Source organism: Chaetodon trifascialis, chromosome 17 (assembly GCF_039877785.1).
Source record: "Chaetodon trifascialis isolate fChaTrf1 chromosome 17, fChaTrf1.hap1, whole genome shotgun sequence".
Lineage (NCBI taxonomy): Eukaryota > Metazoa > Chordata > Actinopteri > Chaetodontiformes > Chaetodontidae > Chaetodon > Chaetodon trifascialis.
In genome coordinates, this window is record NC_092072.1 from 2,095,708 (window position 1) to 2,120,526 (window position 24,819).

The 24,819-nt window shown below is 43.0% G+C and overlaps 2 protein-coding genes across 2 annotated transcripts; both read left to right on the forward strand.

Moving 5' to 3' along the window:
• The first annotated feature begins 1,828 nt into the window (after positions 1–1,828).
• Positions 1,829–11,218, forward strand: LOC139346081 (myelin-associated glycoprotein). The gene is made up of 12 exons (XM_070984982.1): positions 1,829–1,896; positions 2,319–2,372; positions 2,567–2,754; positions 4,207–4,360; positions 4,867–5,024; positions 5,734–5,887; positions 7,294–7,430; positions 7,560–7,695; positions 8,659–8,758; positions 8,950–8,968; positions 10,190–10,264; positions 11,063–11,218. The coding sequence occupies exons 2-12, from the start codon at positions 2,324–2,326 to the stop codon at positions 11,216–11,218; spliced, it is 1,326 nt and encodes a 441-aa protein (XP_070841083.1). The 5' UTR covers positions 1,829–1,896; positions 2,319–2,323.
• A 5,672-nt stretch (positions 11,219–16,890) lies between these two features.
• Positions 16,891–23,206, forward strand: il11b (interleukin 11b). Its single transcript, XM_070984983.1, has 5 exons — positions 16,891–16,906; positions 21,818–21,984; positions 22,221–22,316; positions 22,408–22,572; positions 23,036–23,206. Exons 1-5 carry the CDS (start codon positions 16,891–16,893, stop codon positions 23,204–23,206), a joined length of 615 nt encoding a protein of 204 aa, XP_070841084.1.
• The last annotated feature ends 1,613 nt before the right edge of the window (positions 23,207–24,819 follow it).

Here is a 24,819-nt window from a genome sequence, read left to right on the forward strand (position 1 = left end):
TTTCCTGTGTTCTTTCTGCATCTGAATCTCCTGCTTATGCTGCCCTCTGGTGGCACTGAATTCCCAGCCTTCGAAACCTTGTTAAATCTGTGTGCGTGCGCAGAAACGCACTGTCTATCGTCCAGAGAGACGCCAACACAGTTACAGTCACGGTACATATATTGTATCACGAGCTGACTGGCTGAGTACATTTAAGGACTAAACATCTGGCCTCTCATCCTTCAGTCTGATTGGTGGGGAGTTCCAGGTATTTGACCTCTGGGGTCGTTATCGAGGTCATTGGTACCGCCTGGTCCGTTGGTGCTGTAACAGTGAATACATTTACTCAAAAACTGTGCTGAAGTACAATTTTCAGGTACACTTGAGTTTTTCCATTTCATGCTGCTTAATACTTCTACTTAACAGCAGTTCAGTGGGAAACATTGCACTTATTGCTGCATCTCTCTGATTCAGAGGGAAGATTTGAGAAGCAGAAGTTTCCCATTAATCATCTCACGACCCCTCGGGCTTGTCCCTAGTTTAAGAACCACTGGTCTAAACTTTATATGAAGTATTTAAAACTAGCTCCTCACTAAAATACTGCTTGCACATTCATGCATCAGTGAGTATTTTTTACTGTAAGTGCTGATAATTCCAGGGTTTTGAAGGCAGAACTTGTACTTTTAATGGAATATTTTGAAACTGTGGTAACTTGTTGTACTTTTACTTAAGTAAAGCATGTCAGTACTTCGTCCACTACTGCTAGCTGGCTGTTTAACAAAGCCTCTGTTTATTTTGTCTAGCAGTTACAGTCTGAGTTCAAACGTTTGTGAAGTTTAGCGTTAGCATACGCGTTAGCATGTAAGCTAGCATTAGCTAACAATTAAATTGTTTGTTGTGTGCTGTGCAGATTAACATTAATCACAACCAGGTGTAAGAAATACCATCAAGAAACCACGTGTTCAACTGCAAATCATTTTACTGAAATATTCTTGACATACAAATAGTTTGTTTTGTTTTGTTTTGTTTTGTTTTGTTTTGTTTTGTTTTGTTTTGTTTTGTTTTGTTTTGGTTTGGTTGAACTGTCTCTGCCTTCATGTGGCATTTCCTGGGTCTGACTGTCAAACTGGAAGTGGGAGAGCCCAAAGTCATTTACTGAGGGGGAAGTCAGAATGTACCATATGGAGCCAGAACAGAGGGGTGTTTCGAATGATGTGCAGAAATGCTCTTTTGGAGGTCTTAAATGAGCATGTGTGTGTCAGGATAGATTGAGCGATGTGCTGATGTGTATTAAAATGTTTTTCTATGGAAATTTTGCAAATGGGGGTTGACTGATTTCAATGAACGGTGGTTTTTCTCTTAGACGGGGATTCCAGTTACGTTTGGAAAGTCTGAAGAGTTTTGTATATAGAGTTTTTGTTGCTGTATTGCTTTTTGTTTGTCTTGTTTTGGGTTTTTTTTTTTTAGAATTTTTGTTAATTCTTTATTTTGCCTACAGTTCACTTGCACTCGTCTGGTGGCATCAATAAAACAAGAAGCACCAGGAAGATTTTTGAGTCCACGCCTCCTTCAACCACTGGGTCAAATCCCACAAGGATTATAGTACATTCACACTGTTTCTACTAAATAAATGATGCCACTAAAGCTAACTTAGAAAATTCTGATTTTGGTGAACCAATGCTTTAAACTGTCCTTTCACATTTCATGTCATGTTTGACAGACAAATTAATGAGGCATTATTTCTGTAGAGTGACACCCACAGTCAAGATTTCACCACAGACACCAAATCTCACCGCTTTGACACAAACACCATCTCCATCACTTCCTTCTTTAGATTAATTCCTCCTTCACTGCACAAACGTACACAAACACACAGAAGTCTTCAGGCTTTGGATGAACTGATCAATCATTTGACAGGTAAGGATACCGGTTATGAATGTGAGTCTTAAATCACAGAACAACGTTTGGACCAGTAAGATGTGGGAATTAGGTTTTTCTAAATCACGATTTAAAATGCTGTTTCTTGTGAAAATGAGTCTCGTCAAAATTTTCTTATACATTAACATAACAACAGCCCGACTTTTATATTTAACCACTGAAAGTTTGCAGAGTTTCAGGTTCAGTTTCTGTGTTCCTGTTTTGTGTTATATTCAATTACAGCATTCACAAACAGCCTTGTTTGAATTTATTTGCTGATCCAATTGATTTCTTTTTTACTCTATTTGGGTAAATAAACTGTGAATTTGCGCAGAAATAATTGTGTTTCGTTTCATTACATTGTTTTTGTTGTTTAAAAGTCCTGTTGCTCTTCTCAGATTTAAACTCTTCCTCTCATCCAGCTGAGATGGGTGTTGGTCTGTTGGTTGCTGCTTTGTTCATTGCTCTGATGCAAGGTCGGTAGTTCCCTGATTGCACATGCAACACTTATTTCTAAAGTGTGGTTTCTGTTTGCTTGTTTGTTTCCAGTCAAATCAAAGCTTCTTTATTAGTCTGGGAGAGTAAACTGAAAATGAGGTCGAGAGTTTGTCCCTTCATCGTCTCATCTAGATTAATCTGTGCTTTAGAGACTTGCATTTTGCCCCTCCAGGTGTCTTTGGTAAAACCTGGAATGTGATGATGCCCCGGACCATCAGGGGCATCAGTGGCTCCTGTGTCACCATCCCATGTCACTTCGAGGTTCCCGACAGTGAGGAAAGAGACATCCTGAACTGCTCAGATAGAGGCATGTGGAGGAGAGGAAGCCTCTCCGGTCCTCCTGTCGCTAAGAGCCTACAAGTAGGTCGACCGTGAAGCAGCACTCGATCATAGACGTTAAAGCTGCCGTGTCGCTGTTTGAAAGTCTGACATTGCTGACACCTAGTGGTGGCATGAAGAAAGGCAGTCTCATTTTCTGTTAGCACACACAGGTGCTTTAAACAAATCAGAAATGGATAAACCTGCATAAAACATGACGAAACAAGCAGACATGCAGCAGAACAGGACGTAAAAACCTGGACTGGTCTTCAACCCTGTTCGCAGGGGACTGGTATTACCTGAGGATCTGTGGTGATCTGGAATAACTGCAGAGTTTCGCCACAAATTACCTGCAGAGGTCATGTGATCGTCTCTGTGATTTAGAGTGGCGTTTTTTTAAATCTCTTTCCTGATGTTGAACGTCAGTCTGTCTCCCCGTTCCTCCTCTCCAGCAGCGCCTTCCCCCATCACCTGACAACCACACACCTGTTCTCACTGCCCTCATCTGCTCTGCAGCTGCCTGAACCTGCGGCCCGCCTCCTCACCTGTGGCTCATTCCATCGTCAGCCACTCGCTGCGTGAGCTGCTCTGCTTCCTTTGGCAGATTAAGTCAGTGCATGTGCTGTTTGTCTTCAGCCTCTGAGCTTCAAGCTGTTTGTCTCTTACCTGTATTTGCTTGCCCACCTTCCATGTTTGACCTTTTAGCTGTTTAGTGGACTTCCTGCATCCCGTCCACCACCTGTTACACAGTCAGCAGATCAACCACACTGCAGCCACAAATCCTCTGTTATTTGATCAAAATGAGCTGCAAATGTGTAAATGTTTGTAGCAGAAAGTGAGCAGAACAACTCTAAACTATGTTTTTAACGTGGCTGCTGAAGAACAGATGCGGCTCCTCTGAAACTGATGTTATGCAGATCCTTGACATCGAGTAAATATCCTGAGAAATGCACCGCATGAAACACAGACAGGTGATCATTCCTGAATCCGCAGGTACTTAAAATAATCTTTTTTTGTTTGTGAAAATTACGGAAAGTGACTCAACTTCACTGGATTTGCATTTAGTTTGGTTTCTCCTTCAGATTGTTCAATTTGGAGGAAGCAGGAAATGTCCCAAATCTAACAACAAAAAAGGATTCTCAGTCAAAATAACTTTATGTGGAATATTTTCTTTCTTATCCTCGAACCTTTTCTGTAGATGCATCTTCATGCAATTAAAAGATTAATTGAACATTCTGGCAGATGCTCTTCCTGCAGTGGGTTCCTGTTGTGAGATATTTGTGTAGCTGCTTGTTACACACTGTGAGCTGCAGGCCTGAAGTGTTTAAACAGGAAATGAGCAGTGTCATGAGTCAGAGGTCCTCATCATCTTCATCATTCGATGGATCGTTCTCCACCCGTTTCTTTAAAGCTGAGTCTGCTCTGTATCTCCGGGAACTTCTGATCTTCACAGGAATTGAAACTTTTGTACAAACTGCTGTTAAAACTCTTCAGGTGAGAGTGATCGGGGATGTGACGAGGAAGAACTGCACCACAATGTTCCACGGCTTCTCAGAGGACTACAGCGACACGTTCTTCTACAGGCTGGAGTGTACGGAAAAACTCAAGTTCACTTTCAGCAGCGGAGTCAACATCATTGTCCGGTCAGGTATGAGTGGATGAACGCGGTGACGTGTGGTCGTCTGGTTCAAATTCAGGCTTACAGAAATTAACCTTAGTGGAGTGTTTGGTGCCAGAAAATGTTCCTCTTGAATTAAATTTTAATGAATTCACATCAGCTTCAATTATACTTTGTGCTGAGTGCCCATTAGCAAATATTAGCATGCTAGCCAGCTAACATGGTGGTGAATGTACTAACCATACTTGCATATTAGCATTTAGCTCAAAGCTCCGCTGTTAGTCTTGTAAAGTATGTTTGTTTGGAGTCTGTTCTTCAACAAAGTGAAGCAAAATCTTGAAATGAGTATTGAGCCCTCAGGGCCACCGTATTTTTTCCACTTTGTCCTCTTTTTGAAACCTACATTATCAAATTAAAAGGCCCCAACAAAATGAATCATCGGTTTACAATAAAAACTTCACACGTGCAGATGAATTTTAATGTCACTGTGGATCTGCTGGATGTGTAAAAAGCTTCAATTCGTTCCTGCTCGACAGGTGTGCCTCCTCCCAAGGTGACCTCTGAAGGCACGATGTCAGAGGGAGGTCTGGCGGTGCTGCACTGCTCAGTCCAAGTTCCCTGCACCAGGCTGCCCCCCTCCATCACCTGGCTGCCCCGAGACAGCTCCAGGGAGGAGCAGACACTCATGCAGCAGGTGATGCATCACTTTTCACTCGTCCACTCACACTGGTGGACACTCGAGCGCCGTTCTTAAAACATAAGGCTGAGGTTATTCGTGCTCGTCCCTCAGCATGTCCCGGCTTCTCCGTCCCGTCTGTGGCTGTTTGCTGCTGAGGTCGTAAATCTTTGAAAACATATTTTATTTGATTCTGAAAGAGATGAATCAATCTCTATTTTCAGCTGTGGATTAATAATGAAATGAAGGACAGTGTGTCTCTCTCATATAAAAAGACATTTTTGTATCCGACTTTAGAGACACTCATGAACTCATCAGCTGATTAATGGTTTTGGTCTTTTCATGGGAATTTGTTGAGAATAAGAAAAACGTAGAACAATAGAACAATACTATTTCTAATGTACTTATCCTACTTTATTCTTCTGCTCCACTACATTTAGGATGGAAATATCACACCTTTACTTACTTTTACAAACAAAACAGGTGATCTTGCTAAAAATATGATGCGTTTTCATAGATTGAATCACCAAACTTCACATAAAGTAGTAAAAATGAGCTTCACTGCTGTTTTACATGAGTGACATATTACCAAGATATCAAAAGACTAATAATTTGGATGATTTCTTGCCTGCTTTTTTGTCAATTTAGCAGAAAAAGAATAATTACTGTTTTATTTCATGAATGTTTCAGCAGTTTAAGTGTTTTCCTCTTTCTTTTGCAAAAGCAGAATGCGGACAGACAGATGATCATGAAGTCCACGGTGGCCTTCATCGCCTCGGCCGACCCTCACACCCAGAGCATCGCCTGCTCTGTCTCCTACCCGCTGACAAAAGGGGGCAGCACCGAGCCGTCCATAGCGAGGCAGAGACTCAACGTCCTGTGTGAGACGCTCAGTGTTTGTGTGCATTCGAATGAAGCGTGCAGAGGTGGACAGAGCGCCACGGTGACCTCTGCTGAGGTGGAAGCATAAGATGTTTCACTCGTGGAAATAAGAGCCCTGATATCACAATCTGTTGACGAGAAGCAAGCAAAACTTCTTTAAAATGTGCGAAAGTAAAAGAAAAGAGTTGAAAAACCTCTCTGAAACTTTCTACATTTATTTGACTGATTTAGCAAATGCTTACTTTTAAGATTACAGTTTCACACATGATTATTTGGTGTTTGCTGAACATTTCCACTGCTTTTCCATCCCTCTCTGACGGAGCTGAAGCCTTGGTCCAAACCAAGTGATCACTCAGGTATCGCTCAGTTTGTCCATAAATTATCCCATGTTTTTGTGACCCTTGGAGGGGGCCCGACCCCCAGGTTGGGAACCACTGGACTAAACTTCCAACTACAGTAACAGTAAGATGCCACGTACACATTGACGCATCAGTATTAAAAATGGCAGAGAGAATAATACTAACAATAGTACATCGGTCACAGGTACTTTTTGTGTTGTTACTTTAAGTATTAGCTGATGATACTCGTGTTCCTTTTTTACCTTTTCAGTGGGATTTTGAATGCGGGATCAGTGACAGGTGTTAATACTTCTCCTATCGCCGATCATGAGACAAATTACTCAAATTGAACAGTCTGAGAACAAAGAACTGTGCAAATATTTCTATAATACCTTTGTACAAAAGAGTGAATCAGTGGAGCATCACTGGATGTAAACAGAACAAACAGAGTGTGATTGTTTTCTCTCTAAACATCTTAAAACACAGATATCAGCGACTGATTGGAGGATTTACGTTCTTCCTTCATTGTTTCAGTGACACATGTTCTTCCTTCCTCCTTCATTATGAAGGATGCACTAATGCTGATTTATTGCCCTTTAAGCTTTTGGCTGTTAGACACAGCAGAATGCAGTCTGAGATTACAGTTGGCTTGTTTCAACATGACTTCGTCTGAATGACTGAAGGGAATTTTTCTCCACAGACGGAAACGTTTCTCTAACCAGTCAGTGTTTGAAGAGCTGAACTTGTCTTAACTTGGTGTTAAAGGAAGTATTATGAAGCACTGCAGCGAACGGCTGCACGCACGACACAAGGTGCCATTGTTACTGTGCTGCAGACAGCAGTCCTGTGTTTGTGATAGCAGTGAAAGAAGTACTCAGATGTTCTACTGAAGTAAAAGTACAATATCACAGTGTAGTACTGTATACCCCACTAGCAACATTTGGTTCCCAAAACATCAGACATTTATATGTTTATATGTCAGACAACATGACATATAAACACACATGCTTTATAATTAAATGTCCGTTATATTTTAACACCAGACATCACTGTCGGTTTTCCCAAAGATGCTCCCAGATCCACCGTGGCCACACTCAGCACGCCTGGTCCTGTTTCTGAGGGACACACTGTGAAGATTACATGTTCGAGTGATGCCAACCCACCTGTGAGCAACTACACCTGGTACAGAGTCGAGACTGGACAGGTAAAACCAAATCTGCCCATTTTCTGTTTATTGGTTTTGTGCGTGTAGCTACTTATTTTTAACATGTTTGACGTCTCAGGAAAATAGAAATGTGTATTTCATCTACTGTTTCATCTCTCCTCATCACAGTTGAGTAAGAGGGGTGAAGGAGAGATACTGGTCCTGAAGGTCAAGCAAGGGGACAGTGGGGCGTATCTGTGTGAAGCTTTGGCCAAGATGGGCTCTCAGAGGTCCAACCCGGTGTCTCTGCAGGTCGCCACTGCAGGTAAACTAACACTCTGCTCTGTCATGCTGTACTGTCTTAGAACTGTCTTATGATTCATGAACAGTAACAGTGATTCATAAGTGAAATCCAGTTGACTGGATTATGATTCAGTACAGCTGATGAGAGAATGTAAACAATGGAAAATCCACAGAAAAATACAAATCGTGCATCAGTTGTCAGTAACACAGGATGTGACATAAAGTTACAAACTACAGCTCGTAAGTGAAGTGAAGTGAAGTAACATGAAGCAGGAAAAGAGAAGTAAGAGGAAAGGTGACAAAAAGCCTGAGTGAGGTTTACTGAAGTAAAGCTAGATTTAAATTCAAGTGAAGTACGGTGAAATGAGGTGAAGCCTAAAAGCGAAGGGCAAAGAAGTGAAGCTGTGAGGTGAAGTGAGGTGAGGACAGGTGACGTTACAAAGACGACTTCCATAAGGTGATGTCAGGTGAAGTAAAGCTCCAATGCCAAGTACAGTGGTGTCACGGTTGTAGGTGAGTTAAAGCCACAAAATAATGTGAAGTGAGATGAGTGAGGAGTAAAGCTGTGAAGTGAAGTGAGGAGAGGAGAGGTGAAGTAAAGTAAAGTCACAAGATGATGTTAAACGAGGTGAAGTAATGCTGCAAAGTGAAGTTAAAGCGAGAGAAAAATGTGAGAAAAAAGACTTTTTACATCATGCAGGGAAAAACCAATGCTGTTATAAAACCCACAGAAGCTGGCTGACGTCCACCAGTTTTCACATCCTCTGAAAAAAAGAAAGGAATTCTGGGAAATGGCTAACTGCAGTCAACAATACAAGCTGATGGAAATACACTGATAAAAAGTACTTGATTGCAAAATAACTTCTGGGATGCATCACAGATTGAAGAAAGTGGAGAAACCAACAAATATCTGTGTCTGGTTGTAATTTGTGTTCGATTCGCTGACTCGAAGCCTGTCCTGTCACGTTTTAATCCTGTTTTTCAGACAGCAGCAGCTTCGCTGGCGGGTTTCTCTACAGCGTATGTGGAGTGATGCTGCTCCTCTACATCCTGACTGCTGCTGTGAGTGTGTACAAGTATCACAGGTATTCCCTCCTCCACATCTCCCCGACATGCACTGAAGGCATCATTGTGTATTCATAGAAAGCCTGCGTTTCATGTCCAGACTGAGTACTTTCATTCATAAACTGTCAGTGTCTCTCAGAGAGTGTATCCACATCTGCCAATAAATCCTTCCTGTCATTCCTTCTCTGTTTGTTTTGCCTCTCCTGCCAAGTCTTTCCAGGAGGCTGAAGGTAAGAGGACATTTTTCACTTCAGAGTCACTGACAAGCTGCCAGACGAGAGACTGAAAAATTATTAGCAGTACAGTACTAGTGCAGTCGATCTGATAAGGAGTTTTGACATCCTCGGCACGTCACAGTCTAGTCAGAGCGTCGTCTCGCGGACATCCTCATCCTCGCTGCTTCACTCAAGCAAGAAGACGGGATGACTAATCTCTGGACGTCGTGTGATGTCATTGGTGTGAACAAGTCTCTCACAAAATCAGCGAATTAGGTGGAATTCATTTTCAAAACCTACAGGGGTACAACGTCTATGTAGATGTACTGCATGTGCTCTGTGCACGATAAAACAGTGTGTTTGTGCCTCACATCAGCTCCACTGATCGGGTGAAGACCATGAGATGCAGCTGAAAGCTCTGGAAAAGGGTTTCAGCTCACGTTTGTGTTGTTTTCATACAGTACAGCAATGCAACCTTTCCACAAGTCCTACATTCATAACTTGATTGAAGTAAAAGTATAGAAGTATTTTCAGAAACATGTACTTTAAGTATTGACAGTAACTAATAGTACTTACAATTCAGCAGATCAGAGTTATATATCGTGCTTTGAAAAGAAGATAAAACTCAATTGTTGCAGCAACAGACTCATTTTTGGATTATATCACTGCTAGTGGTGGAAGTGCTGTAATTCCTGAAGAAGAAGAAGAAGAAGAAGAAGAAGAAGAAGAAGAAGAAGAAGAAGAAGAAGAAGAAGCTGTTTCCGTTGTCATTGGTCGATATTCCTATAAAGCATGAAAACATGTGGCACCAACAACATGGAGGAACAATAACAACTTTCCCAAATGAAACTAATTCCTGCAGACTTCTCCATTTTCCTCCCGAGTGTTTAAGACGACGTGTTGTTTCCAGTTTTCAACATTCTTCCTCTTCCTCTTCTTCTTCTTCTTCTACTCTGTTTATTATAGCCATACGTAACATAGCTTATATCACCAACGTCGGATGAAACAAGCCCAGTTTATTCGCTCCAAACCAGTTAATGGAACACGGCTAATTGGTATTTTGTTTTCTGTTTCGTAATATTTCAAAATTTTGCCTAAAATTTGCTTATCGATAGATGAAACATGGCCGCTGATGTCCATCTGTGCAAGGCTTTCCTTTCTGCACACTAACAGTGAGGATGTTGACGTGCGTTCAGTCACTCATGAATTGATCATTGTTCTGACTTTTCTCAGCAGGTTGAGCTGAAGGGGGAGCACACCTACGCTGACCTGAGGGCCTCCAACGTTGCCTCTGACTACGACCAGCTCCAGGTATCACAAAGCAACGGTTAAGGTCACGTAAGAAATCGGATGAATACTGAAGATTAGCTGAAAGGCGGCAAGAAGAAAAGGGTGACATGACCGAGTTTGCTCAGTGTTTGTCGTGTTCTGACATGTTTCAACATGTCTGAGCTTGTCTGAACATGAAGGAATCTGGATAAATAATGTGAAAAATAGACTCTTTTAAAGTAAAGTAAAGTAACAGGTTTGAACCCAACAGCACAGCTCTGAGAGCCGGCTGGTAAAAGAAAAGGTTTGAGTTTAGTCGAAAACGGGCAAAACGAGACAAAGCAGCGGGTCATCAGAGGCAGAGAGAGGCAGGGGGCTCAGGGAACAGGTGTGCAGGTGGGCGGGGACACCGAGGTCACTGCAGGGCAGGTGGGAGTGTCAGGATGTGAAACGACAGAAGAGTGGATGTATGGAGGGAAAGAGCAGACGAGGAAAAGGCGAGAAAGGAAACCGACCGACGTTCACTGAGAGGAAACAAAGAAAACTGGAAATATTGCAAATTATTATTACTGTTATTATGTTAAGTGAGAAGCATCCTAATATCACAAAACTTCAATGTTTTTCCTTTTTATTAACTTTTTTAACATCAAGAACTACAGCTGAACCGAAGTCCAGTGTGTATCATCAAATAATCTTTGAAAACGACTGATTTTTCTGTTGTTTTGGAGGCTTTTTTGGCCTTTTTAAACACTTTAAATCAGGCAGCAGTGTCTGTGATTATCTGTGTTCCTGTGTCATTGCAGTTCTTTAATGTGTTTGTGTTTGTTAAATCTCATCAAGCCTCGGCAGCCTAAAACAACGCCCCCTGAAACGACGCCCCCTGAAACGACGCCCCCTGAAACGACGCCCCTTCCTGATGACCCCAACTATGAAAACCTGCAAACATTGTCCTTCAAGCCCAAAACCAGCAGGACTCAAGTGGACGTGAAGGAATGAGTTAAAGTTTTCTTTAAGCTTTTTATTTCTCCATGTTGTTTATCTGCGTGTTTCCAGTGTCGGTGACGCCGTGTCATCTTTATGGATATAATACACGTTTCCTGTTACTCGTCACATGTTTGAAAAATGTCTGGAAGCTGGAGTTGATGATAAAGTTTGAAGTGTGAATAAGCTGCTTGTCGTTCCGCTGTACTGAGGAGAGAAATAAAGAATAAGAGGTTGAAGACGAACTCCTTCATTTTTAAAACGCACACATTCTCCTTTCAGCTCACTGATGTTCTGAAGCTTGAAGTCTTTGAACGTTTCGGCGCTCGATGGCCGGCGTCGTGTTAACTTTCCGCTGGCTTCCACACATGACCTCAGCCACGCCGCTTCAAAGGCTCGTCTGCGCGACACACAAAACGGTGACGTCGCCTCAGCCTCGTTAATTTCCACTGAAACAAAAACAAAACGCTGAGCTGCAGAGCTTTGATCTGGAAGGCAACACGTAATCTTAATAATGTGATTTACTGGTGCACATAAACACGCCGGCTTTTTTTAGCTTGCGAGCGACTTTCAACCAATCAGCAGAGGCTATGCTGATGGACCATTGAGATGCTTGCCTGATGCACACTTTTCCTCATTTCCTGAAGTGATTATTACAGAACAAACATGCACAAACAATGCAACACCCTAACTTTTTATATTTCTAATGAAATTAGCTGTATTTAATTATGTATTCCTGTATGACAGCCAGGTGTCAAAACACCTGCTGTGCGATGCAGCAGCATCCATCTCCTGGCATCTGGGTCAGCAGCATTCTGGCTATTTTTGACCTCCATCCCCAGATGTTTGTCGGAGACTGTAACAAGCGTCCAGCAGCAGCTCGGCTGTAGCGTTTGGAGCGAACACGGTGACGAGCAGACTCAGACAGTTGTCAAAACATAACACACTTCAGTCCTGGTTGGAAAAAGTAACCGCTGCATACATAATGATACATGTGCGATGATACAAGCCCCCTGGAGCCAAACCCAGAGTGAGCTCAGAGTGATGTCGGGGTCTCAGACAGAACACCGAACTCCCACATCCTCGAGAAATTCCACAGGAAGCGCTGACACGCCGGTTGCTTCAATTCCTGCTTTGATTTCACGCTTCAGTTGTTGTCAATGGGGAGATCAGGCTGCTGTCATGCTGAATTCCTGCCTAATGTGATGCTGCAAATTGGTGGCAGTTTAGTCTGTGTGTTTGAAACCGTGCTGCAGCGTTTGATCCCTAAAAATAGTCCATCTGTGTCGGAGCGTCCAGGGGCAAGACGCCAAAATGTCTTTTCATGCCTGAGCTGAAGGCCTGGCGCAGGTGTTGGCTTGCATCATGTTTGGGCTGTTCGCTCCTCTTTTTTTTAGCGTGCTGTCTTGTTGCCAGTAATAAATGTCCAAATTAACACCTTCAGCCAGTTTTCAGTGCTTTCTGTGTGTTCATGTCAGGTTCTGTGAGGCAGGAAAAGCTGCATCTGTCAGTCATTTGCATGCCGCCTCCCCCACTCGCCCATTCACTGCTGCATTCCTCACATTCCTCCACTGAACAGAGGTCAGAAAGAGAGAGTGAGAGAGAGGAACAGATAAAAAGTAGAAGATATCCGGAGCGTGGGTGGCTGGGGAAATGATTAGTGGGTCTGTGAAAACCGCTATTGAGGACAAGCCCCCCCTCCACCCCCCCAGCCCTCCTGACAGACGCACTGTCTCTACATTACCCCATATGGGTATCTTTGATGACAAAAGGAGGCCGAGCGAGTCAGCGCTGCAGCCGTTATGACGTGCTTCCCTCTGTTTCGATGCATCACGTTCGCTGGCACAGAGTGCAGCAGGTCAGCGTCGGACGCCATCTGTGATCCAGCTCGGACCGATGGGAGGATTTAAAAGAGGTGGAGAGGCAGAACGTTAGCGCATTTCAGGATGCAGCTCTCATGAAGTGTGCTCCATCCTGGTGGGTGGAGATTTATTATCAGAAACATTTCATAAGAAGCAGGAAACATGCAGCTTCTTGGAAACTCTGCAACGTCATTCCTCAGATTCTGTTTCAACCCACAAAATAAACCGCTGCTTAATGAAGTGAGTAAGATAATGATGCTCCATTTACTTTAAGGTTCTCAGCTGGCATCATCCAGAGTGCGTAAACTCAGTGAGTAAGTCGTGACTTATTGGAGGGAAGTGCAACCTGCTGGTACTCCAAAAAGTTCCATTCATATAAAAAATCTGCAGAAGCGAAAGTTGGATTTTGAAAAGTGACATGACGACGAACCATGACGCTGAATGTTTCTGCAAACTGTTGACTTCCATTCAAAATGTTTGAAAACAGACATACCTCGACGCATCTTATTAGTTTTTTCTACAGTATGGAAACTGAACCACGTCTACATGTTTATGGTCGTGTTTATGGAATTCGAAGCACTCGGTGAAGGTTCGTGGTCTTATTGAAAGAGTCAACTCTGAAGCACGAGACGATAAGACCTTCTGCTTCACCAAAACCACCGAGGGTTTCACTCAAACTAACACGATGTGGTCGCCTAAATCCAAACATCCACCCAACATCCACATGTTTTTACACATGTTTTTGATTTTTGCATAAAAAAAAAACAAGTGGAAATACTTTAAAATATCATTCAAAAAACCTCTTAAGGCTTGGCTCAGGAGGGAAAATGAGTTTTGATAAAAGCAAAATGCATCAGAAACAAAATCATGAATCACGTGAGATTTGACTTAAATGTCCACCGAACTGTCTGAAAAACTGCAAAAATCTGGATGGAAACTTGACTTGGACTCAATCCAGACATTAGTTTGATCTTAAATGCATCTGGCACAGCAAATTAGTCGTAAATGAACATACACTCAGTTGCCGGTTTATTAGGTACACCGAGCTAAAATGAGCGTTCTCAGATAGGACAGCTGTGTCCCTGTGGGACAGTATATTAGAAACTTGTCATTATAACTCAGTGCAGCTCACCACAAACCACATCAGCAGCTCTCTGAAACAGATTCAGCAAAAACCTTCAAACCTTCCTGAAGGTAGAATTTATTGCAGGACTGTTGTATCTGACTCACTTGACTTTAGCTCGATGTGCTTAATGAATTTAACAGCTGGAGTGAAAGAAACAGTGTCACCTGCTGAACTGCTGAACTGCTGGTTTTGGGACAATTCATGTAAAAACTAAATTACTGTGGAAAATAACTTTTGTAAGGACAGAAATGTAACATTAAATCCATCCTGTAACACATTTTAAAAGAAACCCCAGAGAACAATCTTCCAGACAATCTTTGCAGAGTGAATACGAGGCACATTTATCAGATGCACGACTTCAAAGCAAACTAATTTGCTCACACGCTAACAACTTTGTAACGTCACTGAACTCGTCTTCAGCAGAAAAACCAGCATATCATCATCTTTTCAAGAACGTTATCACAGCTCATATTTCCGTTTGCTTTTAGGCGGCGACTTCTAGATGTCGCTTAGGTATGACGATGTGTTGAGGAAACGAGGGTATTTCAGCGTCGCATTTATGGCTCGTTTCTGCTGCCCCTAAGAGGTCAGAAATCAGATGATGAAGGTTTGAACACACACTATGTCATTTCTCCACTAGGGGTCTCTAAACCAAACAGTAATAAAAGACGGATTTTAGCGTGGGATCATGGGAGTTGTTGTCTTTGTTCACAGACGAGGTAATGTATTAAAGTTATTAGCGTATGTTAGCTAGTTAGCTCACCAGCTTCCCTCTGTCTCTCTGTGACGTGTCATCTGGAAGTTATAGCAACTAGAGGAAGTGAAGTGGATCTGACACCTTTGAGAGAAAACTAAATGAAACGCGGTGTTGCCTTTGAAAAAAAATATAAATTTGTCTTTGTTTGAACATTGTCGGAAACATTTTACATACGTAGCTGCGTACTTATAAACGTATGTCATTTTTAGACATTTTAATGCAGAAATGTTACGTATGTCCCCTTTAAATGTTCACCTAAAGTCATGAACATGCTACGTTGCTGAGGAGGTTTTTCTTGTGGTGTTACTGTGAGTCAGTACTGCGTACGTTTGGAAGTCCTTCATAGTATCATAGTATTAGTGTGTAGTATGCAGTAGTATTTCATGTTTGTACAATTTGGACACAGATGCTGAGATTAAATTATGTTCAGTTTTCCTTGAGAGCAAACAGCTCTATTGCTGTAGTCATGTAAAAGTTCACGGCTGTGGTCCATTTCTGGGATAATCACTGTGGGAAACAAAGGAAATCAATGAAAATTAATGGGAAAGAGGAATTTTAAATCAGCAAACTTTCCACACCAACAGAACCTATTTATTTAACAGGCCATGAGCACAACATTGACGTATCATCACCTTTTAAGTCGATATTAGCAGACGGCTGCTTATTCACATATCCAGCGGTTATGGAGCAGGATGATCGTTCAGAATGGATCATTTATCAGCTCCGTGTTTGGTCTCCACCAGCTCCTGAGGGAAATATCTGACTCTTTCACCAGACAGTCTCTAACTGCTGCTTGGTGTCCGAAAACAACACGATGAGAGCTCAGAGAATCAACTGAAATGGTGAAATTGTGACCTGAGGGCAAAAAAATGAGCTGAAACTCGCTGTAAAGATCTTGATCAAAGCCTTTTAAATCAGACTACATCCGCGATCAGACTGAAAGGAAACATGACTGAAATTGAAAGTTTCACTCCTGCTGCTACCGAGATGACTTTCACTGAGAGGAACTGATGAGACCCTGAAGTTGCATCACCCAAAAATCCTTTGAAGAGTAAAACCTGAAACTCGGCAGAATTTCACAGCAACACCTCAATTTCCAGCAAACAAGGGTCAAATCTCTCGATGACGTTTCTTCCTCTCTCTTTGGAAAGCGTCTTGTCCAGGCAGGAAGCTCGAAAATTTAAAAACCACTGTTCGACCAAACTGGAGAAATTCCACAAAAGCAAACACAGAGTGAGTGAAACGGAAGTGAGTGAAATGTTATTAAACCACTGAATTTCCGTCTTTTGGAGTTTTAGTTTCTGTTTTTTGAGGCTGATTTATTAATTAATAACTTGCAGGAAGCCACACTGGCGGCTGTAGCAGCACTTTGGTTCCTCCAGTTTATCGTCTTTCCTGCATTTATTATTAATAGACTGAGCTGCTGGGATGTCTTCAGTTCATTTGCACGCTTGACTTTTTCCTTTATTTCTTCTGGTTTCATGATTATCTGAAAAATAAATACAGAAGAAGAAACAATGTTTCCAAAAACTTCACTTCTCGTCACTTTTCTCCTCGTCGAGGCTTCATTTTATTTACCTTTTCTGCGCTCGCGTTTGTTTTCTGTGCGAACACGAGACAGAAAACTAAATTATTAAAGTGAACCCAAAATTTGGTGAAGCAAAAGGAGAAAGTGAGGTGATGCCATGAAGCCTCAGAGAGGAGGAGGAGGAGCCGGACAGTTGCTCAATTTGGTGTTTTCTGATTGTTCTGTCTCATATTTTTTATCTTTTGCTGCATTTTGAATCACCTCAACAAGCAAAGAAATCTGAAGCTCTGTCAGATGAGGGGGGTTAGAGAGTGTGTGTGTGTGTGTGTGTGTGTGTGTGTGTGTGTGTGTGTGTGTGTGTGTGTGTGTGGTGGGGGGGTGTCCAGAGTGGGCGTTGACACTTGAATGGCGACGATGGCTGATGACTCAGGTGATGTGTCATACTCAACGCTATAAAAGGGAACTTTTACATTTTGTCCACACACACACAAACACACACACGTACAGTACACACACTGGACTCAGAGAGAGGTTTGTTTACTTCAGCGGCAGCACAAAGATGAAATGTAAGTTTGTCCACTGTGAGAGCGAGTGAAGATGAGCGTGTGTGTGTGTGTGTCTGTGGGGGGGGGGCCTTGACTGCACGTGGTCTTTACTTTTACTTTTAGCCTGAGTGAGCTGGAGAGAGTCAATGAGTGAGTAAGTCAGTGAATGAATGAATGAATGAATGAATGAATGAATGAATGAATGAATGAGGAACTGCATGACGTCTGTGTGAGCTGAGAAAGTCTTAAAAGTCTTCTAATGTGACTGTTTCTTTTGAATCTGACGCGCTGTTTGACGTCAGGGTGGGCTGTGATTGGCTGATCCTGTGTGTGTGTGTGTGTGTGTGTGTGTGTGTGTGTGTGTGTGTGTGTGTGTGTGTGTGTTAGGGGTTTCCCTGAGCAGTTTGAACCAGTCAGCAATATGATTGTGTCCGGCAGCATCAGACTTATTGTACTTAAACTTCTTTGCTTGAATATTTTTACGTTTTTTTTATTGTTAATATTAAAAGTTTATAATCATCCAAATATGAGTGAATTCGTGCGAAGTCGTGTCGCACCACGATCAGACTTCAGAATATTTTTGTCTCTTGTGAGTCTTAGGAGGTCGTAAATGCTGACCCTGACCAATCAGAGCTTTCGCAGTGATGGATGTTTGTTTATGTAAACGGGGTTTTATGAATGAAAGTGAAGCTGGAAGCAGCTGAGGCGACTGGGCAGTGAAAGTGGGCTCTGGCTATTTCCTGAAGGGTGAACGTGTGCCTGGTGATGTCACCCCCACAGGTGTTTTTATGGGGCTGTGACCTGACTCCTATCACGTCACAGACAACTAGTTGATTACTAATTAATTACTAACTAACTAGTAACTGGTGACTAGCAGCACAAACCAGAGGCTGTTAAAAAAGTGTGTGTGTCTGAGAGCTGAAGCATGAGTCAGGTGGGCAGACGGTGATGTCATCATTGCACATCATCGGAGCACTTACTGTAATGTAATCTGCACACTCACTGTATGCAGCTGGATGACGGATGTCAGAGTGGCCCAGTGGCCAACAGCTGAACTTCAGCAAAAAAAAAAAATCATCTCTGTCAGTCGTCATCGTTTTAACGGCGGTGCAGGCAGCTTCCTGCGTTTTTATGTGACGCTAGTGTAATTTAAAAGTGCATGAAATGACATACTTACGGTGTAATCACTGCACGTGCCGACAAGCCATAACACGACGACGGTCATCAAGTTTGACGAAAGCAGAAACAAAAACATTATCATAAATTATTGATTAAGTTTTGTCTCAGCTGCCATGTGCAGGAAATGATTCCTCCACTTTAAAAGCGCGTGATGGAGCTCGAAAGTCAAACTCATGGTTTGCCGGGTCCTTGGCAGATAACAGTTTCTTGGTGAGCTTGCTGGCTTTGGAGGAAGCTGATAGGCCATGTGCTGGGCACTTCCTGCCAGACGCTGCCCAGGTCAGAAGTTCACTGCGAGTTGTTGAAAGTAAGAGTTCTGGCTGAGGACGTGAGGCATTCACTGTGTCACAGAGCACAGGAAACTCCAGCGTTTCTGCGCAGCGTCTGAGCGGAAACCGTGGAAGTGAGCGAGACGCTGCGTGCGTGCCTGCGTCAACGTTTGGTGGGTGAGGGAGGGAGGGAGGTCGTGCTGAAGAAAACGAGCCGCTGAACGCATCAAAGACGGTCAATCCACTCTGCCTCTGAAGCACTTCTGCTCTGAGCTGTAATGCTGTCACAGCTGTTTACGCTGCCAAATACATGACTGCACACAACACTGCCGGGGGATGTTTTTCTAGCATGACAGCCGAGTTCTGCTGATGTATTCTTCTGTAATTTTCCAATAGCCTGATGATTTTTTTCCCCAAATTTCCTGTTTGTGTCTTTGGCTGACTGAGAACTCATGAAGCTTCTTATTGGATGTAGATGAACTGTGATGCAACAGCTGATATTTAAAGGGGTGTATTGGCAGAAAGCTGTGAGTGAACATCTGTTTGCCGTCATTTAGGGCTCTAATGGGACTAAAACGCTGCTTACAGGAATCATCTCACGGCTGCAGTTAAACCACAGCTTTTCATGTTTCAGGCAGAATTGAGGAGAAGAGGAAGGTCTCACTTCCAGATGTTACCTGACATCAGCTGACCTGCTGTGGGAATGCTGTCAAACAAAGTGGAGGAAGTGAATGTCTGACTCACAGATGCACTGCACGATACAATATTTTGTCTTTTAAGAGGTTTTTTCTGCTGTCAGGCACCAAAACGCAGCCTGTGCAAAGATGTTAAAGTCATAATCCTTCACATTTCCATTTTTTATTTTACTCACAGTCAGCATTTTTTCAGCAGCAGCCAGTCAAAATATTTAGATTCTGTGTTTACATCTCTGCTTATCGGGTTTCATCGTCAGTGGCGGGGTCCGCCATCGCTTCACTGGATCCAGATTACTTACCTTTCGTCCATCGCAGGTTGCTTCCAGACAGCTGTCTTTGGTGAAAGGTCACAACAAACAAGGTCAAAGCTTTGCTTCATTTTCCTGGTCGTGATTCTGCCGCTGTTCATTTGAGGAAGGCCTGACTGGTTTATTTATGAAAAGATGTGAAGAAGCAGTGTGTGAGGACTTTTTTTGGCTTTATTTGGTAAGACAGACAAAGAGGGACGAGGGGGACGACCTGCGGGTTGGATGTGAACCCAGGCTGCTGCCATGTCTGAGATTTTTTAATACAAATCTGCACAACTGGGACGTTTCTGACACGTGAATGACTGGTTAAAAAATAACTAACAGATAATCAAATTACATCAACTCTAAACTTTCTTTCAAAGTAGTTTTTAAAGTATAATTAAAATCATTAATACATATTTAAAAAGCATGAAATCTTCATCATTACGTAAAAATAAACCTGAAGACTTGACTCTTCATTAAATGCAGAAAAACAGAAATAACTACAAGAAAACTTCTAAGGTGGGCTGGACTCTCCGCGCAGTGACCTTTGACCTTTACAAATAAACCAAAGTAATTACTGCAGTGAGTGTGTGGAGGACAGTAAAAGTGTTGAAAGTGTCAGGCGCTCTCAGTGAAGAGGATGTTTTCTCTGTAAAGATCGCAGCCGGAGGCGCCTGCTGCTGATGTCACCGCAGATCGATCTGACTCACGGCGCTCCGCCAGCTCCCCTCTCCTTTTCCAACAGGAGGCCCAGAGCAGGCTGGGAAAAAAAAAAAACCCCACAGCATACCTCTCATTCCTTCACGGTGACATCACAGCAGCACACAGTTCACTTCTTTGTTGGCCTGGGTGATGGGTGCTTACAGACGTGAAATAATCTTGATTCAAGTTTTATTTCCTTGAACGGAGACGATGATTGGTTAAGAAAGAGATCAACACAGAGCAGACCAGAGACGTCTGGTTAAAAAGACAAAGAGACGACTGTCACGACTCTTTCTCTGCCTCTATAAAACAGGAGGAGGTGAAGCACCTTTCAGTAAACCAGCAGCAGATGGTCGTGAACAGTTAGCGATTAGCTTGATGCTAGCTCATTAAAGGCTTTGTAGACAAGCAGGAGGGCTCTCTGCCTGGCTGTGGTCACTTCTGCAGAGGTTTGAATGAGCTCAGTGCTTCTCTTTATTTCATCAGCATTCATTATACTGTAACTGTGTTTTAAGTTTTCATCACCTTGTTGATGCAGGAATGAAGTAAAATCTGAAACACAAAGGCTTGCAACCTCAGATTTAAATTAATTTCCCCAAATTATTAATGCAAGTAAAGGAACCTGTAACGGACGTTTACAACACACAGTTTGATCAATGATTTTATGCCCTGAGATTGAGTCCCTCGTACATCCATCCACTCTGGGCCTCCTTAGTAAGGACATGACTTCCATATTTCATGCTGAGCTGTTTAAACAAGCAGCAAACACTCAGCGTTTTTCTGCTGAGACGATAATAAATGACCGCAGTTTATCTGTTATCAGGAAAACAAACACGAGCCGCCGACCAAAACGAGTTAAAACATAAAAGGAGATCTGCACCAACAGGAGATAATAGATTATGTCGCAACTGACCTGTTACACGCTTCCAAGAAGCAGAAGAAATAATCAGTCTGCAGAAATCTACTTCCTCCCGTCACACTCACAGTAAACAAGCGTCTGACCTATTTTGGTCTCCGAACCTTCATTCACACCTTTCATCTCCAGCCTGGTCTGCTGCTAATCTGATTCTTTGAACGACTGCTCATGTCTGGATAACAGGATGCAGCAATGACAGACAGAGATGCTGAAATAAAAGGCATTTTTAGGGTTTACACCATGAACCTTTGAATCTCCTCCTCCTCCTCGGTAATAATCGTCGTCGTGGTTTGATCTTGTTTTGCTCTTCGCTCTTCTCATTAATCACTCAGATAAATGGTTTATTATTTCCTCACTTGCACACTGAAGCATTCATAAAAGCAGAGCACAGCTGCCTCTGGGTTAGTGCTGTATGACATGCGCATGCTGAAAAGTGTGTTTCCATGCAGCTCTGTGGTTTTCTTACTGATTCACACACAGCAGGTCCGGGTTGGGGGGGGGGGGGGGGGGCTGCCTTCACTTCAGCTGAAGGCCGGCATCCACCTGCTAAAGAGTGCAGCTGTAGACTCAGCTGAGGCTTCATCACACTCTTTGAAATGATGTGCACGAGGTTATTAGAGGACAGATTACAGGCGGGTTAGCAAAAGGTTAGAACTACGGTGGCCCTGAGAGCTCAACATGCTGCAGCTTCAGCTTCAGAGGAGACGAGCAAATACAGAAACGTTCTTTTATCTTCTCTCTCCAGTCATTCAGGACTCCACCCCTTGTCTGCTCCACCTGCTGCTACTGGCCGAGCTGTTTGTCCACTCGTCGTCTCGTCCCGCCGGCAGTCCGTCCCTCTGTGGCACGTTCAGGGCGATGGTGCCTCAGTTGGAGAGGCTGATGACCTTATCCGAAACGCTCCATGACCTGGTAAGACTTCCTGAGTCACACATTTCATTTCTCTTTTCAGCTTAAATCTGTGAAGTTTTCTGGACGTTGCATCAAACGTTTCCCATCATCATTTCAACGTTTAATCATTTAATTGTCTGCAGATAAATTTTAGTCCTTATAAATACCTTAGAAACAAATGGCAGCTTGAGACAGACGGAGTGTTTAAGACTCCAGTTGCACCTTTGAAACGTAGTTTTGTCTTCTCGTCCCCACAGACGGACGATGACCTCTTAAACTTCTCTGTAGTGGGACACGGACTCAGCAGTCTTCCTAACATACAATACGACGCTGGATATTTCAACTCTCCGAAGGTAAAGTCCCTCCAAACACCATCTGTTACTGCAGTGTGTCAACTTGAGCAGTGGGTTCATGTGTATTTTACCTCCTGTAATGTCTCCACAGGTGAACGCGTCCCTCTCTCAGCTCTATGTGTACGTCCAGTCCTTCAGACTTCACGTTGACTGGCTGAAAACAGCCAAAGAAAACGTCAGCTTGTCCTGGTCGGCCGAGGACGTCCGCACTGGCCTCCTGCAGCTTTCCAACCTCATTAATACATCTCTTCACCAGGTGAGAAGACTTCCTTTCATTCTAGTATAAATAATCAGTGAAAAGCAGCATAGAAAAGAACATTTCACACTGAAAGTATGTAAAGTATGAACCCTTCATCGTCATCAAATGTGGAATAGATTAAACAGAGATGCTTAAAAGGAGAGCTTAAGATCAAAAGGCTGAAACTGAAGTTTGACGTTAATTAATATTTTATTAAATTGTCTCATTTTCAACACATCTCATCTGTGCAGCTCAGCATCCTTTGGTCCAGTTAGGTTTAAACAGAATAAAGCAGGTCGTTGTTGGAAAGGAGAATATGAAGAAAGCCGAAGTTAAAATGCTGATTTGTTGCTAAAAGTTCAAACTAAGCATGTTTGAGCTGTGAGCGCTGCTTCCTGTTGTCCAGATGTGAAGTTCCCATTCGACTCACTTAAAGGGAAATTAATCAGACTTCCTCCCTTTCTGTCCCTTCTGTCTCCAGATCAGCGAGGACGTCCCTCAGTCGCCGTCTCCCTCCCTCCCTGCCGTCTCCACCACCTTTGAAGCGCTCCAGTCCTCCGTCGAGATCTCTCAGCGGTTACAAGCCTTCTGTGATTGGTCCAAACGAGTGTTACGGCGTCTCCAGAGACAATCCCGCTGCCCTAAACATTAAAAACTGATGCTGATGCTGCACAGGGGAAGCATTCGATGACTGTGGCGACCCTCTGACTTTCTCTGTAGCGCCACCCAGACGTTCATGTTCTCCTCAGAATCATTTGTAATCACTTTGCTGATCCTCTGGTCAAAATTAGTCCAAAACTTTTCTGCTTTCTGATCAAAAACCTGCAAAACTTTTCACATCAGGTTCACGTTTCGTGCTGCGTAGCAAATGTTAGACCTGCTAAACTAACATGGTGAACGTCTCGCCTGCTACATCACTATGGTAGCATGTTAGCCAGCTGGTGTTAGCATTTAGCTCAAAGCGCTGTTGTGCCTAAATACAGCTGATCTGACGCACATTCAGCATCAAAAAAAGAGAATTTCAGGAATTTAATGGCAGAGTTGAAGCTGCTTTGACAGCCAGATGTTGACTTCTTTCGCTGTTTGACCGATTAGTTTACAAAGTTTTCACACCCTGCGATGGCGACACGTTGACGTCTGTTCAGGAGTGAAACAGAATGTAAGTTCATCTCATGTGTTCGAGGAAATATCACATGTAGCTTTTAATACTGTACTGATGCACTGTGCAGGCACTCCTGGCTCACCTGTGACCTTCACTCCTGTGAGACTGTTTACATTCACAGTGCCTGCTGGGAGTCGATCCACTCGATGAGCTAAACGACAAGCAAATGTGGAACGTTTAATATTTTTCTACTGTTTTTATTTTTTATCTATTTAGACGCTATTTATGAGCTTTTGATAATATGTATGGAACAGTGTGTGGAGCGAGATGCTGGCATCTCACCTTTTTTATGGATAATCTATTATGTAATATTTAATAATATTAATAATAATGTATTGTCATAGTGACCTTTATAGTGCTATTTATGTTAGGATCCTGTTTTATTTTGGTAGCCTTGTTCCTGTTTTATTTTGGTGGCCTTCCCTTGTGTGTCTTGGTTTCTTTGCTTCCTGTGTGTTTCCCACCTTTGTGATTGTGATTGTGTCCACCTGTGTGTGTGTGTTCAGTTCCCTCCTCTGTTTAAGTCTGTGTGTTTCTTTCGTCTTTGTGGGATCATCCCCTTGCCGGTGGTTTTCTTGGTCCCTGACGTTCTGTGAGAAGTCCTTGTTTTCCCATTTTAGTAGATGGATTTGGTTTTGCTGGCCTTTCCTTTTGTGTTTTTGAATTATTTGAACTGGTGGATTTTTGGTTGCCTTCTTTGTTAATAAATCATTTTGAACTGTTCTTGCTCAACGTCTTTTGTCAAGCTTTCACTTTTGGGTTCACACCTTATTTTTTTCTTGCTCGACGACCGCTCATCGTAACAGAACGATCCCACCAGAACTGAACCCAGCAGACTTTTCCCTCGGTTGGAGGAGACGAGAGACATTTGGGATTTTCTGCTTTTTTATGGTTGGGATCGTTCCTCGGACACTCAGGGGAGGAAGGTTGCTCTAACCTCTTTAGAGACCTTTTTATACTCGCCTTCACCTCCGCCGCCAGCTGCCAGAGGGGCTGCCACAGCTTGCAGCTTTGGGTGGCACGGTGGGACAAGTGGTAACACTGTCGCCTCACAGCTAGAAGGTCCCGGTTCGAATCTTGCTGTGGGCGCTGGTGGCGTGTCC

What these genes read in the sequence shown, in the direction of transcription:
- il11b (XM_070984983.1), top strand. An exon ending in CCGAAACGCTCCATGACCTG is followed by an intron (nt 21,985 to 22,220) that starts GTAAGACTTCCT and finishes TCGTCCCCACAG; the next exon opens with ACGGACGATGACCTCTTAAA. An exon ending in GATATTTCAACTCTCCGAAG is followed by an intron (nt 22,317 to 22,407) that starts GTAAAGTCCCTC and finishes ATGTCTCCACAG; the next exon opens with GTGAACGCGTCCCTCTCTCA.
- LOC139346081 (XM_070984982.1), top strand. Translation starts at nt 2,324, where the DNA reads ATGGGTGTTGGTCTGTTGGTTGCTGCTTTGTTCATTGCTCTGATGCAA. An exon ending in CTGTCGCTAAGAGCCTACAA is followed by an intron (nt 2,755 to 4,206) that starts GTAGGTCGACCG and finishes AAAACTCTTCAG; the next exon opens with GTGAGAGTGATCGGGGATGT. An exon ending in CAACATCATTGTCCGGTCAG is followed by an intron (nt 4,361 to 4,866) that starts GTATGAGTGGAT and finishes CCTGCTCGACAG; the next exon opens with GTGTGCCTCCTCCCAAGGTG.